Genomic DNA, 15,679 nt, shown 5'->3' on the forward strand with positions numbered 1-15,679 from the left:
GTAATACATTTATCCCAGCGGTGCTTCTTGATGTCTTCAATGTTTTCAAATCGCCGTCCTTTCATGCCCCTTTTCATGTGTGGAAACAAGAAATAGTCGGACGGAGCTAGGTCAGGCGAGTAAGGTGTGGCGGAACCATGTTATTTTTAACCAAAAACTGGCTAACAGTGATGGCTGAGTGTGCAGATGCGTTGTCATGGTGGAAGAACCAGTCACCTGTTTGCTGAACCGATCTCCAAGGTATTCCACTGATTTCAGACAGTTGATCAATTATCTGTCGACGTTCTGTGTGCACAAGCTCTCGAATTCTTTCAACATTTTCATCGATTCGGGTAGTTGATGGACGTCCAGAGCGAGGTTTGTTATCAATTGACCTGTCGCCATTTTTAAATCTAGAAAACCACTCATACACTTGAGTTTTCCTCATAGTATTATCTTTGTAAGCAGTTTTCAACATTAAAACATTTTACCGAGTAGAAAAGAAAATTTCACAGCGGCACGTTGTTCACTTAAATTTGCTATCATAAAAAAACGAAGCAGCAGTGAAACAGCACTAGCCAAAACGGTCACTAGTAACGAACAGAACGTGGCAGTGAACTGGTGACAAGGCAGGTCCTAGCGGCAGAAATCAGTACAACAAAAGCTCCACCCATGGCAATGCTATTCCAGTACTACCTCTTCGTATAGTGTCAGTGTATTCTTCTTCTTGCGGTGCTGTGCTTGTTTTCAAGCATGCACTATGTCTCTATGAATTTAATCACAATAAGAAAACATCGCAATAAGCGTGATGTGTTTAGTGATTCTTTAAAAAGTTATGAGCTATACATTGTCGCTACTAAAACAATTACAAACAATTGACATCGATCTCATCACGGTATTCAAACATGTAGATGATGTTATTGATATCTTACAACTCCTGAGAAACAACGCTGACGTCGAATATCTTCATCTCTAAGAAGACGTTAAGGTTTTTACTGGAAGAGAATGGTGGTATACTGCGAATGCCACGCGTCGTCGGAAAACAATTAAATAGACCGAACTTTCCTGCATTGGATGTATGCACGTATATTACAAAATTGATTTGTTCATTCCAATTCTTGATCATACAATTTAACAATTGGTTGAAAGGTTTATCAAACATCGTAATCAGCGTTATCTGGTGTGCTATATTCTAATTTTTCTGACAGTTTTGAAATTGAAGAAGCAATTTCCATGTACTCGTCACTGCTTCCCGAAAGCAACACATCAGTGGTTAAAGCAGAACTTGAAGTATGGACAATAGTGATGACAAGTATCTCGCCTACCCCGAAATCTAGTTTGGAATGCATAGATATGTGCGATAAAAACCTTTATCCTAATATTTACACATCTTGGCTACCATTCCTGTATCCACTGCTACCCCAGAAAGGTTTTTCTCGAGCCTAAGGAGACTGAAATACTATTTACGAAAGACTACAAGTGAAAACAGACTTAATTGTTTGGCTCTCATGAACATTTACTAAGGAATAGAAATTCATGAAGGAATTGTGGTGGAATTATGGTCAACGGTTGTGAGAAAAACTGATACCAAATCTATCTGCTAATTCCGTAATCATTAGCTTAGCTACCCAAGTTGATATTAGGATAGGGGAACACACATTTCTTTGGAGCTACTGGAGCAATAAAATCAACGATCAAGTAACAAGTTATCAACAAATTATGAGTCCGAAATTGTCCAAAATGACCTCCACAGCTTAATATACGTAACTAAATGCTATCTTAGCTAAAAAAATTATTTCTAGAGCTATAGTAAAACCATACCGATGTAATGAAGATGATAACTTTGGGGGAAAGGGCGACCCTCGCTTAAGAGCTACATTTTTGTAGATCAACTGCCCCTAATAGTTGTAAAAGGCTTTTTTAAAAGCTAACATATTGAAATGATCCTGGACCTACTCGACAGACAGACGTGACTCACGAATTCGCCCAATTTATCGGAAGAATCTTCTATGAAGGTGAAGATCAATTTGAAGTTTGGTTCTTTTATTTCAGTTAGTTAACGCCATTTTTCACAGGTTGAATAGTCATAAATGCGCAGCTGTAACTTTGTTTTATATTTTTGTGTTAATCAATGCATTATTTTTGAATTAGGATATTCAATCACTTCTTACTTCATATTTCACAATTACGAAAAATAAATAATACTACATGAGATTCAAAAACTTCTATTAGTATTCTAAAAAAAAAAAAGACTAATCATTAGTCATTTAAATACTAACATAAAAAATGTTATGAAACTTTTTTATCTGAATTTCGAAAATCTGAAAATATATTTTTGACCCTTGACACACAATCCCCGGTAAGTGTATGTCTTCCGAGAAATTACTTAACTACAAAATATTTGCAGTTGATCTTTGATCGGCCATGTTAGGTAGCGGGTGACTCGAATACGTTTAGTACTATCAGTATACCGAGAGGTTCAGTGTTGAACATGTCGAGTGCTCAAGATCTCGAAGATCTTCTGAAGATTTTCGAGAACGAGTGTTCAATTCGCGATAAATCTACATATAATTTAAAAAATACCTCAATTACTAAAGAAGATTCACCCCTAAGTAGCAATTTCGATACATATAAGGTGGAGGAACTTCTTTTTTCTGAAGATCGTCCTACGAGGAATAATGTTGATTTAAATGAAATAGAAAGTTTGTTGAGAACTTTTCCAGAAAATGATACAGAAAATCTTTTGAGTATTTTCGTTGCCGATACATCCACTTCAAGTACGTATTAAAATGTATTAAAAAAATGTAGCATTAAAATATAAAAGTATAGTGGGGACAATTCAGTTTGAACAATTTGTTTGTAATTTAAAAATAATTATTGTTTGTGTAGTATCGACGATAATCATTAATCACCACTTTCAAATTCTTTGTAAAATAAGTTAAACATAAACATGGTGCTAACAATGTTGCCAAATATGTGTACATTTTGGTAGAATGGTAAATAACTTAGAGAAACCCAAATCACGTCACTTGAAGTAAGTAAATTGGTTGATATTCATAGTAAATATGATATTTCAAATGCTTGTTCAAATAACTATAAATTTAAATATCAGGTACACGTTTTTTGAAGTAGACAAACTGTTCAAAACAAAAAAAAATGTATTGAAAATTGAAAATACTTTTTTCTTAACATCTTTCACATTTGATACATTAACTTTATTGTCAAAAAATTGTTCGCAATTTGTAGACAAAAGCTTGTAAATAACTATAGAACAAAGACACAAATAACTGAATGAATATATAAATGAAATAAATTCTAAATATAAAATAATCATACATACCATGCATACAAACCTAATTCAATAATGTAAACATACCAGATAATAAAAATTAATATAAGGCAATCCTAAAATACGTAAAAGTTTGTATTAAAAATCAATATTCATATTAAACCAGTATGTAAAATTTTTAGAATTAAATATAAGTATTAGAATACAAGTCGTTTACAACGTAGACATTCGCCATCAAATTCTTGCGAAATGAGGGAAAAAATGTCATAGATTTCATTTCATATGGCAAATAATTGTGCATTTTTTTTTGCATTGTACAATATAGAGCCTTTAACCAATTCTGAACGTAGAGTAGGTAGATAGAGGTCGTGCTCTGCGTGTTTACGAATTAGGCAAACTGATTCAAATATGAATAAAGAAGGAAGACTCAATATTTTGAAACTTTTAAAGAATTGAACCCCCTACAGTTTAATTTGAGTAAATAACCAACAGCTCTCCTTTATAGTTTGAAGATTAGCTCAAATTGAGTCGCACCACAAGTACCCTAGAAGGGAAACGACATATCGGAGATGCGACTCGAAAAGGGCATAATAAACTGATATAAAAGTTGATAAGTGTAACTTCTTGGAAACTTATCATAACGCAAAACAGGCAGAACTTATTTTTTTTTAAAGCGGCGATATAAAACCCGCATTTCAAAGAATTGTCTACAACTAACACTAACATATTTCACCGCTTGATTGCTGTATAGGTAAATGTCGTTGATCAACAGAGGAATCAAAATAGGGCCTAGTACTGAGCCTTGGAGCACTCCACATTAAATAATTGGTTTGCAAGAAGACATCGTTGTATCAACCCTTACAACCTCCCCTTGGAATGAAGGAAATTGATTATATAGGAGGTACGAGGCACAAAAGCAAACAATAATTAGTGATTTCGTTCAAGTAGTATGTAGGCGTACTTTACGTTTATACACTACCGGTAAAAAGTTCATGTTCACCTTATAGTTTGATTTATAACAAATAAAAATAATACGATCGATTTTGATGTTTGTAGTTTTAATAAAAATATACATATTGTTTTGATGCATAGTTTTGACACACTCTGTAAGAATTTCGACAGATAATCGTCGTCTCATTCATTTTTCAGGATATTCCAAAGATGTGAAGTGCAATTAGGACACTGCTTTTTGATTTTCATGTCCAATTAGTTCCACAACTCAATCGGGTTGAGGTCAGGCGACTGCGACGGCCAAATCATTACTTTCAGTACATTTTTCCTTTCCGATTCCTTCGAATACTCTTTTCACGGTTTCGAGGAATGCTTGAGGTCGTTTTCAGGCCGGAAGATAAATTTACTGCCGATTATGCGCTGATCAGAACGCACTACACTTTCCATTAATATTTATTTATAGCCTTCTTTCGTCAAAATCCTTCAATTTTTACCAGGTCTGCAGTCGTCCTTCTTTCAAGACATCTCCAAACAATCACCGAGCCTCCGATATGTTTTACAATTGGGTTTACACATGGATCTAATATCAGTTCTTCCTTTGACCTGCGTACAAACACTCTCCTCTTAAACCCAAAATCCTCAAACTTGCGTCCAATTTTTATGTTTTTTAGCCCACTGCAACTTCTTAATTTTACGTTGTGTACGGTTTCTTCACTGCCACACTTCTAAAAAGGTCAGCTCCACTCAATCACCTTTACACTGAAGAATTCCTCAATGATTCATTGATCTGAGCTGGTATCTCTGGACTCGTGAATCGTCGATCATGTTTACTGATCAATATAATACGTTTATCTTCAGCGGTGGTGGGTTTCTCGAGACCGTCCTGAAGGTTTTCTATCGCCAAAACTCCTGGTGGAAGCATTTTACACGTTATAGTTGACGGTGCGTCCAGGTATTTAATTCAGTGGCAATAGTACGGTTACTTTTTCGTATGCTATGAAAAATGCACGAGTTTCAATCGACAGTACCTTGGTTTTACCCATTTCAAACTTACCAAGTCTGAATTTACGAGAATGAAAAAAATTCGTACAGGAACTTCACAAAAAGACGTCTAGATCCAAAAAGTATGAATCACAGCACGTTCTTGTATCTCATACTTCAAACTAGGACTAAACTTCAATCATAAACAAATCAGCCGGTACTTACATGTTTTAACTTGTTACACTCACTGGCAAAATAAAAACATGTACTCGTATAAAGTGAACAAATAACAGATACTATTATTTTTGGTTTGTAAGACACGATTGACAATACGAAAAAGAAATTTGTGTGTTATTTTGAAATTTAATGAGAGGATTATGAAGTGGGCAAAAACTGTTACATACATTACGTATAAATATGAAAACCGGTTTCTCTAACATGTATGCAGTATCTTGTTTTGTTTCTTATTTTAACAAATGCTATTGTCCAAATAAATTATTTAAAAAACAGAGAAGAGTTCTTTGGATTGTTCGTTTTTTTGATTATCCGGCTACAGCTCAGTCCCGTCAATCCCACATAATCGGGATCCTACTGTAAGTATTTTAAGAATTCGGGGTGTTTAGGTATCAAATTCAAATTAAAATTGTGTCGCGAGTGGAATCCCTCAGAAACAAATAAACAACAAAACAAAGTGAAGAAATGATCACTATGAAAGAAAATATAAAACAATCCGTAGCGTTTCATTGAATGCGTGCATCGAGCGCACGGTGGTTCGAGGTTCGAATTAATACTTTCTCTTCAATGCGATTATAGTCATAGTCAAACAGATTATAAGGGGATTTTATTTTATACCCTTAACTAGGTAAACTCGACATAATCTACAGGTAACTCTAGGGATTTAGAACTGCAGGGATAATTCGTAGAAGTTGGTATTAAAATCATCTGGTTTCGTGAAAAACATGAGGGGTGTTTTATGTTTAATATTTTATTTATTGTTTAGCATCCTGTAAGTAAACAGTAAAATCGTCAACATACTATTGGTGCGCCTAACCTAATCTAACCAAATTTTCTTGTGCGCTCTTTGAACGATCTTGCGAATTCGACACATTTAGTGTGCGCTAGATGCACGGAATGTTTTTAAATGTGCGCTACTCGAATACCACCACCTTCATATAACTCATGGGATTTTATTCTATATACAGAGTGCACGAAAATCCTGGACAATATCAATTATTTTCAACTAGTAATCGCTGAATCAAGTTAATTCATTTTAAGTTGTCAAAAAAACTTTTTATAATGTAAAGTTTTATTTTCTGTAGGGTCATTAGAAGATCGTGAGGTAAATTTCAAATACCGAACTGAAAACAATTATAATAAACTTTCTGTAAATAAATAATATTTTGTCGAAATTATTTAAAATGGTTAATGATGTGTGTACATTTATTGCAAACAATTCTAAACGGCTTATCATGAAGCTACCTAATGATATCCTAATGATTAGAAACTTAGGAATTTGAATTAGTCATATTTTTAAAATCTCGTAGGTCTTAGTACACAATATTTTTAGTTTATTATCAATCTTCAATCGGTCAACTACGGACAACAATTAAACTCAATATTATTAGTGTTGTGTAGTTTTAGTATGATAACCATGCTTTGTGACAGTGTTGATTTTAATGATATAGAAAGTGTTTGGAGAACCTTGGAAAATGATTCTTCTCATATTACTAATACGGATTTCGATGATAAGGAAAATCTTCTAAATATTTTTCAAGACGATTCTTCTTTGAACAGTATGTAGCAATTACTAGTTATAGTTTCGTTTATAGAGCAGCCAAAAAATTACTTTAAAATTGCATGTAGTTTCTTAAACTGTTAATTAAAAGAACTTGATTTTTTTGTAGCTTATAAATATTATAAAATGTCTTACTTGTGATATATAAAACGCAAAAGTATATTAAATGTCGACGAAATGATTTTATGAGCACGTAAAAAAATTAATGACAAACAAAATTCCATTGCGGATTTAATCAGAAAATATGTTGTCATTGGTACGAAACTAAATTTTGTTAATTATTCGTATCAACTAGAATTATATATATATATATATATATATATATATATATATATATATATATATATATATATATATATATATATATATATATATATATATGAGACTGCGAGGAAAATCATAGATTTTTCGTCATTTTCTGATTCCTGCCAACCAATCAAACATATTTGATTCAAAATAATCAGAAAAAATGTAACTCTTAACTGTTCCCGGGACTCGAAATCGAAAAATTTTTCACTCTGAATCCGTTATTTTCCGATTCCTGCCTTTCATGTCTCCTGACAAGATTCTTTTTTGATCTTTTCAAACCAAATATGTTTGATTGGTGTCGTTGACAGAAATCAGAATATCACGGAAAATCGATGATTGTCTTCCCTATTTTCTCATATATATTTTAGCCCTTAGAACCTTCGCAAACCTCTCGGCAAAAATAATTTTATAATTAGAAGGAAAATGTCAATGGAACCCAAGTATTTTTCCAGGAATTGTAAATACTTTCTATAATCTTTCAGTACTCGAAAAGGCGGGAGTCAGAAAATCCCTGGTGTAACACTAAGATCCAAAATTGCATGGAAAATGCATATTTCTAAAATTTTGTCGCAAATATGTGTTTATAATTATGTTTTCAATAAAAGTATCTTTTAATGTCGTAGATAAAATATTGTATGATGTTGTGCACGAATACTTTTGCGCACAATTTGACTTCTTACTGAGGCTACTAAGAATACTTTACCTTGTATTGCGAATGGGTATTATAAGTTCTTTAAAACTCAGTTTTGCTGTCAGAACTTTTTAACGCTTCAAGCTATGAGAAGGAAAACCTTCTCACCACGTGTCTTTGGTAAAAATGGCAAAAAATTATCAGTCCAGTGAGAATCGTCGAGATGATATCTGTGGCGATTGTAGTGATATCAAGTTTCACCATCATTGACACCGTTGCTCTGATTTTTGTAGTCTAGTATATAATCGTACGTTTATCTTTCTCTGAACTCATTAACTTCCTCTACATTCCATATTTTCCATCAGCCTTAGCTACTTTTGATAAGATTTCATGTATGTTATAGCATTTGTTGGCCGATGGTGACTTTACGGTCCCTTTAATTTTTTTTCACCATGCACAAGATGCTCATCATTTCGAAAATATGAACTTCAACTTTTTGTAAGACACACAGGGTGGAAAGGTGAAGAGTTTGCAATTGCAGCATTTTTTAGTGTCAAAAGGGAAACTCTATTGTGTAGTAGCAACCACTGGCCTATCTTCTGCTTTAGGAACTCGGATTTCTTCCAAATTTCAATCCTCATCAGTTGTGTGTATGATAATTTATAACAAAAACGGCTAGGAGCGACTCCGTCTGCAGTTGGAGATATGTTTGTTGTATAATTGAACACTAATACTGCAGCAAAATGTGATAAATATGTCAATTAATTTTCCTCAAGAAGTCACGTTGCCTCGAAGACCCCAGCATTGTTATGGCTGTTTTGTTTGTATTTGGTTAGATTAAGCTGATTTTCATATTTTGTTGAGTTGAGATTAAAGAATTAAATATGTTATGTTCTTACTATCAGATTTAAGTCGTCTACGAATACTGGGAATTGATGATTATTTTTCGATAATTTTATTATTTCCTCCAATACAAAACTAAAGAATTTTGTGGACAGATCTAAGAGATCTCGTTTCATGTCAAATTTGAACTTCTTTCTTTCTTTTTATTATTTATTTATGAATTTTTATTCATTCTTTACCTTGGGCGTCTTCAGTTTCATTAATTTTAATTCAATAACAGTTTTTTTTGTTTCCACGATATTTCATTGGTAAAAAAAGTTAAATCTGTAGAATGAGTCAACCCCCTTTCCCATTTAAGATTGTAGTAGATATATACGTGCCCGCCAGAAGGGGTTGATAAAATTTAGTTGCAAACCATGCCGAAATTTGTATCTTTAAAAATAATCATTGAATTTTCTTTAAGGACCGAAATATAGAAGGTGGCAGGTTTTTAAATTGAACCTTGAATATTAGTAAAAAATAGCAGTTGTAGTATATGGAACAAATAGAAAGGGGGATCAATTTTTTAGGGGATGAAATTAGGAGATACATTTTGAAATTAGTCTATGGATAGTTACAATTAAGATCTGCGGGAAAATTCAATTTGAAATTTGTAAATTGAATTTCTAGATTACATATCGAACTTTAAATAATCGTAGTAGCATTTTTTAAATTATATAATTTTTAATTTATACTGTAGTGTATAAATAGCCGACCTTTTTTTAGAAATTATTAACAATTCCATTAATATATTAACCTTTCGAATACTATTTTTGTTTTTGACATACAAAAATATTTTCGAATTTATAACAATCAATAACAAAATCGGTTGTTGAACAAATTATATGAAATGAAATATTCCATGTTTCGTGCACAATTTTATTAATCGAATTGAACATGATATGTAAATTATAATATTAGACTAGTCATGCATTTTCATTTTTGTATACGTTTCATCACCATATTTCAATCGAGGAATATTCTCCTCGTTCCTTTTTATCTTATCCAGTGAAGAAAACTCCGCATTTTTTTCTCTTTTTGCCCTTTATTCCTTCATTTCTTCTGTCCATTATTTTCTTTGATAATTTATTTCATTTTATGATCACAATATATTTATTACAATCTCATAATGTTACTTCTCGAATCATTACAGTTTTATCTTGTTCCGCTTGGTGTTCCCGTTAAGACTTTCAGTTATTCAATCACATTTTATTTGAATCGTGCCATTTTGTTAATTCCTATCTTTAGTACTCTTCCCACCATGTTGGAGTTGGACAACAGACAAACGCAACAACAAAACTGCTACTTACAAAAGTATAATGCCCAATGGAAGAATGTTAAGAATTGTCAGTCAGTAATTCGTTGAATTAAACAATTACAAGTCCTGTATCCTTTATAACATCTGAAAATTATATAAAGCTTTCAGCGTTTCTGAAACATCCGACCAAAGAATAACGAAGATTTTACACCATAGGAATCGAATGAATGTATTGAAGAAGTACCAGATCATTTATTTCGTTTGACCCAAGTGAGTCATCAAAAACTAAATTTTAAAAAAAAATTGTTTTGAAATTACCAGAATGATAAATGCACCATAAAAAAGTTGGCGTAAATACGAGATCTGGCTATTAAATTACGAGACTGGTTTTTTGCTTTACCGCTTCCATCGCCTCAATTCGGGTCCCTTTCAAAGCAGATCTTTTTCTAAACTTTCAAGGAAATCTGAGTAGACCCGTTGACGCAAGAACTTTTGGTCAGGAGTCAGATTTTTTGGCACAGACTTTTGTCATGCGTAATTCCTCGTGTAAAATGTTTCTAACCGTTTCTTTATCGGCGTTTACAGCCTCTGCAATCATTCAGATGCTCATTCGACGATCTGCACGCATAATTTAGTTGATTTTGGTCACTGTTTCCGGAGTTGAAACAGTCACAGGGCGACCTGGGCGCTGGTCATTTTCAGTGCTCTCTCGGCCTTCACTAAAACGCTTACACCACTCAAAAACACGCGCACGAGATAGAGAATTGGCCCTATAGGTCTCTTGCAACAATTTATAGCACTCAGTCCGAGTTTTGTTCAACTTAACGAGAAATTTGAGATTAATACGTTTTTCCCAACGCACTACTTGTTTTTTACCTCACCCGTCTAGGCGCGCAGTCTCGTTATTTAATAGTCAGACCTCGTAAGTTGGATGCAATCAGCAAACAAATTGGTATGTTTCCAAACTCAAAGAACAAAACAACTAAACTTGCCGAAGTTTACATCGATGACAATAAAATAACGAGTTATGAGGAGGAAGCGAACGTAAATAACAAGAATAAATTGTAGCATACATGATGTAGTGCTTATGATAAAGAAAATCCATTCACCTTTCAATAATTGTCGTAATATTATGATTATCACGTTTATAAATATTAATATTTTTTTTCCTTAGTTGTAAAGTATTATTATTATTATCTCGTGTAACTAACCATCACTTGATCCTTATATTTTTGTCCTGTCATGTTTTCATCCAATACAATCAATTCAGTCCAGACCATAATTATAAGTCTTCGAAAGGGGTGAATGTCTTGATGCAAGGGCGCTAATGGATGTATCCATATTCGTTCTTGTTCACTCTCTGAAAACAATTTATCACATTATTACATGATTTTGATTTATGTGATAAGAATTCGGCCATATTCATATTTACGTAACCATACTTTGCGATTTTTTGGATTCAATTTTTCAACCAATTTGAAAAATGAAAGCTTTACGTTAAATCTTTAGAAAGAATTATATGAAAATGTATATAATTATGTCTCGTATAAACTCAATATTTGTTCTGATTGCTGGTCTATTATAACATAAACTTCAATTAAATTGTGCAATTTACTGACTACGAAAGGTGGGAATTTCAGTAAATTGTCAGCCAGTAACGGTTCGTTGGATTGAAATTAATTTACGTAACCACTGTAGGTGCATTTGATATATGTTTACAATGGATTTAAAGGGTTATATCATCAGCGATGATTGGTTGAAAGACATTATTAACATTTCATCGAAGAGAATATCTTTATGTACAATTATTAGAATATTAATCGAATTCTACGAGGGTTATTCGGAAACAAGATTTTATACAATTCCGTACTTATGTCTAATCATAGTTTAAACTCCATTTTAACCCTAGGTTCTAAAATTGACCGTTGGTCGAGAATTTAGGAAAACATGTGTTGTAAGTGATAATAGTGATAATATTAAATTCAAATGCATATTTTGATATTTGTCAACAGCTTTTGCGTGCTATGATTGGTGTTCACAGTCACTTGGTGGAAAAAAACGCGAAATAAATTGATTTAATTCAAAACGAATAATTAGGTACTAAGTCCTTATTGTATAGAATATAAGTTTGAATATAATATAATCAACGTGTGTGTTGAAAAAAAAGATGGAATTTTGCTTTAATTTGTTTGAAGAAATTATTCCCATATTTGCTATAAGATATTCCGTTCAATGACATTGGAAAAATATTTATATTTTAATAAGGATAACTTTGTTTTTTATTTCGAAATTATTTTTCGTACAATATTTGAATTGGAATTAAAAAGAAACGATATCAAACTAACATCTAACGTAAATTTATTATGAATATGAATTTTGATGTTTTGTTTTCCTTTTCAGATTTTTTCGAGTCTTCAGCAATGAAATCCCCTCCGCCGTCCGTAGAAACCGATGACTGCGATGATATTTTCGGCCCTCCCCGTACTTATCCTGGTGGATACTGTCCCCCGAAGAACCGCCCTTCTATGATCTCACCCAAGTACCGTCTTAAAGAAGAACGAAGGAAAGTACTAAAAATTAGTCTTAATAAACTGAAGAAAATCGAAGATGCCGAGAGAAGTTTATGTCGTTCGGTACTAATAAATAATACAGTGAAACGTTTACAGCAGGAAATCAAGGAAGAAAAATGTCAAAAATATTTCAATTATCCTCGTTGTTTTGACAATTACATGAGTTTAAAGAATGAGAGAAATGAAGAGAATCAATTGATACCTGCGGAAACATATACCATAGATAACGATTTGGACACCGTTAACAAAGATGTTCTGACTATCGTAGAAGAGAATTTGAACGGTTTAAATAGTTCAGAGAGTTATCAATATTCTGATACTTCCACGGAGAATACCACCTGCGGGGATAGATTATCTTCTAGGAAACGTTCATTCGACGATATGGAGGACTGTGATGTGCAAGACGTACTTTCCCAATTCTACATGCCGCCAACTCCCAGGATGCTGACCTGCATAGATGACGACGAAGATGTCAACGTCGTCGACGACGAACCGTCGTCACCTAAAAAGGTTAAACCCGATTCAGAGCAATCAGATTCTGAGAAAAATAGTTGTGATAGTTCCGTAGCCAATTTTAATAATGTTTTACAAAACAATACACAGGAATCGCGTTTAAGGTACTCGAATTCAAGCGAAAACGATAATTCGTTAAGTTGTGGACAAGCGTCGATGTTTAGTGAATACCAAAGTAATGTTTTTCACAACTTAATCGCTTCTTTGGAAACGTAGTGTTTTATAGAAAAGCATAGACGATTACAATAACTTTTTTTATGTGATATTTAGATTCAATTCTAATTGGTTAATTTTTATTTTAACTATTTAATTTATTGTAATAACAGGATATATCAACAAAGTTTTTTTATCTAATTAGTTCTACCTTAATCTATTCTAAACTGTACCCAATGATTATGTATATTAAGGGTTTCTATTAGCTTTTTTGTCATATTCAAAGGTCCTGTCGTAATTTTTTTTATTTTTTAACTTTGTTATAGTATTTATTAAACATTTCTACTCCATGAAAAGAGTTTGTTACACTTTTTTATCATTTTTATTGAAACTTACTTTTAATATTTCCATACTTTGATATTTTGATGGTTTATAAAAAATTTTAGTCATTCATGCACGAGCTATTTCTAAAATTGCATATTTTATTAGTTCAGACAACTTTTTTGTCATATTTATTGTAATGTTTCTTTTTTATTGTCAAAATTTGTGAAAATTTCGATTGTTTATTGAAAATTTTAGTTCACGAGTGGCACACCGTTTCAATACCAAAAATTAGTGTTAAAGTAAAACAAAGGCTTAACTGCTAAAATTTTACAAGAGAAACAAACTATGTCTTCAATTATGCAATAACAAATAATTAATATATGTTATTCAATTAAATTTTTGTTAATAGCTGTAAATTAGTGTCCTGCTTCAGAAGCCTCATTAAAAAAAAGAATATAAGCCAATTGTGTGTTTTTTGTAATTGCGTCTATATTTCTTAGACTTAAAATTATCCAAACGCAAAATATTCTTTTCCGTTGGCTTTGAAAATGGCTAAGGAACAAAAAATGCGTGGTTGAGGTGGCAGAAGGAAACTGATTTGAAAAAAAAATAATAACGGGAATTTTAAGAATCTTTGGCCTACCTACCAGGTATAACAACAGCCAATTCTGTAATTTTTTGGTCGACAATACAATTAATTAGGTACAAACAATGATCCACTTCCTACTTTCCTTTAAAACACGCCGAATTTAACAAATAGTATTTAATAACATTATATATTACAGTTTTTGATCACGGTACCTTTCTATTTTTCACAAAGAGCTTCCAAGTATTTGAAATTATCTTCATTTAATTAGTTTTGAAGTTGGTACTATCGTCCCTATGAAACCCCATCATCTATTGTCAATTCGTTGGAATTTGGGGCCAAATCAAAAGATTCCCGAAAATGTTTATGTCGAATAGTTGTTTTCAGCGGATACTAAAAAAAAACAAATTACCTTTATAAAACTTACTCCTCATTGAGTGAAAGGATTAAAACAATTCTAGTTGAAATAAAATTGAAAAGAACGACACGGAACTAAGATTTTGATAAATAAAGGAAAACAATTGGATAGTGCAATTTTAGAAACGGTGCTGTTATTGATGATGACCACGGAGATTTCCTTTTTAACCTTATAGAACCGGAAATTTTTATAGAAACAGAACAGAATAAAGTTTTTTTCCCGTGTCACTAAATCTTACCATATGATCCAAAATCACCACCCTACACAGAAAAAACCGTGGTCTAATTTTAATCTTAGTAACACGGAAATTTTAAAACTAAACCAACCTAACCTAATCTAATGATCCGTATCCAATTGCCACGGACTTACTTAGGCTATTCTTACAATCAAATTATTTATTAATAAATTTTTTGTATAATTAGTTCTAAATGAATGTCAGGTTTCATTTGTAGGTGGTATTTATTCGTGGATGATATTTTAACCCGGTGTTATATAGGTGGACAATTCTTACACCAGTACATATTTGGGGTCTGTGAAAACCCATTTTCCAAACTTTAAAATTTCCTTTGACTTCAAATTTTCAAATATTTTACACTTAAGCAATCATCTAGAAATCAAAATAACTCAAAAAAATACTTTATCAAAAATTTATTTAGAGAAAAAAACTAAATAAAAGAACCATGTGTATTTTGGCCTGCTGAACAACATTTTCTAAAAATCAGTTAAACAAAAATAAAAATTCTAGCTCTAAAAAACGCTTAAAAAACCAAAGTCTAACAACAAGGGAGCAAAAAGAAAATTCATAAATATATTTGAGAGTTACAATAAATCATTAGTCCTTGTCTGAATTAACAAAATTTTCACATCTCAGCACTGCATATTCCATCCATAGATCTCGACTTCTTGGGCCTACGGAACACCTAAAACCTTTGAAACTTTAGCCGGAGGAACTTCAACGTTATTTTTGTCGAAATTTTCAATTTTCTGACAAATATTTCGGGGTATCCTCGGGTTATTCTTCCTATCATTAATCTGTCCTT

The 15,679-nt window shown here is 32.4% G+C and overlaps 1 protein-coding gene across 4 annotated transcripts in view; it reads left to right on the plus strand.

The window, feature by feature from the left end:
• The window catches only part of LOC130448871 (uncharacterized), a 188,044-nt gene extending 172,666 nt beyond the window's left edge, over window positions 1-15,378 (plus strand). For all 4 annotated transcript variants that reach the window (XM_056786434.1, XM_056786436.1, XM_056786435.1 and 1 more), the window contains one exon: window positions 12,476-15,378. In XM_056786434.1, coding sequence (XP_056642412.1) covers window positions 12,496-13,374 — 879 coding nt within the window. In that variant the 5' untranslated portion in view covers window positions 12,476-12,495 and the 3' untranslated portion in view covers window positions 13,375-15,378. The remainder of the gene's footprint in view (window positions 1-12,475) is intronic.
• The last annotated feature ends 301 nt before the right edge of the window (window positions 15,379-15,679 follow it).

Source organism: Diorhabda sublineata, chromosome 9 (assembly GCF_026230105.1).
Source record: "Diorhabda sublineata isolate icDioSubl1.1 chromosome 9, icDioSubl1.1, whole genome shotgun sequence".
Lineage (NCBI taxonomy): Eukaryota > Metazoa > Arthropoda > Insecta > Coleoptera > Chrysomelidae > Diorhabda > Diorhabda sublineata.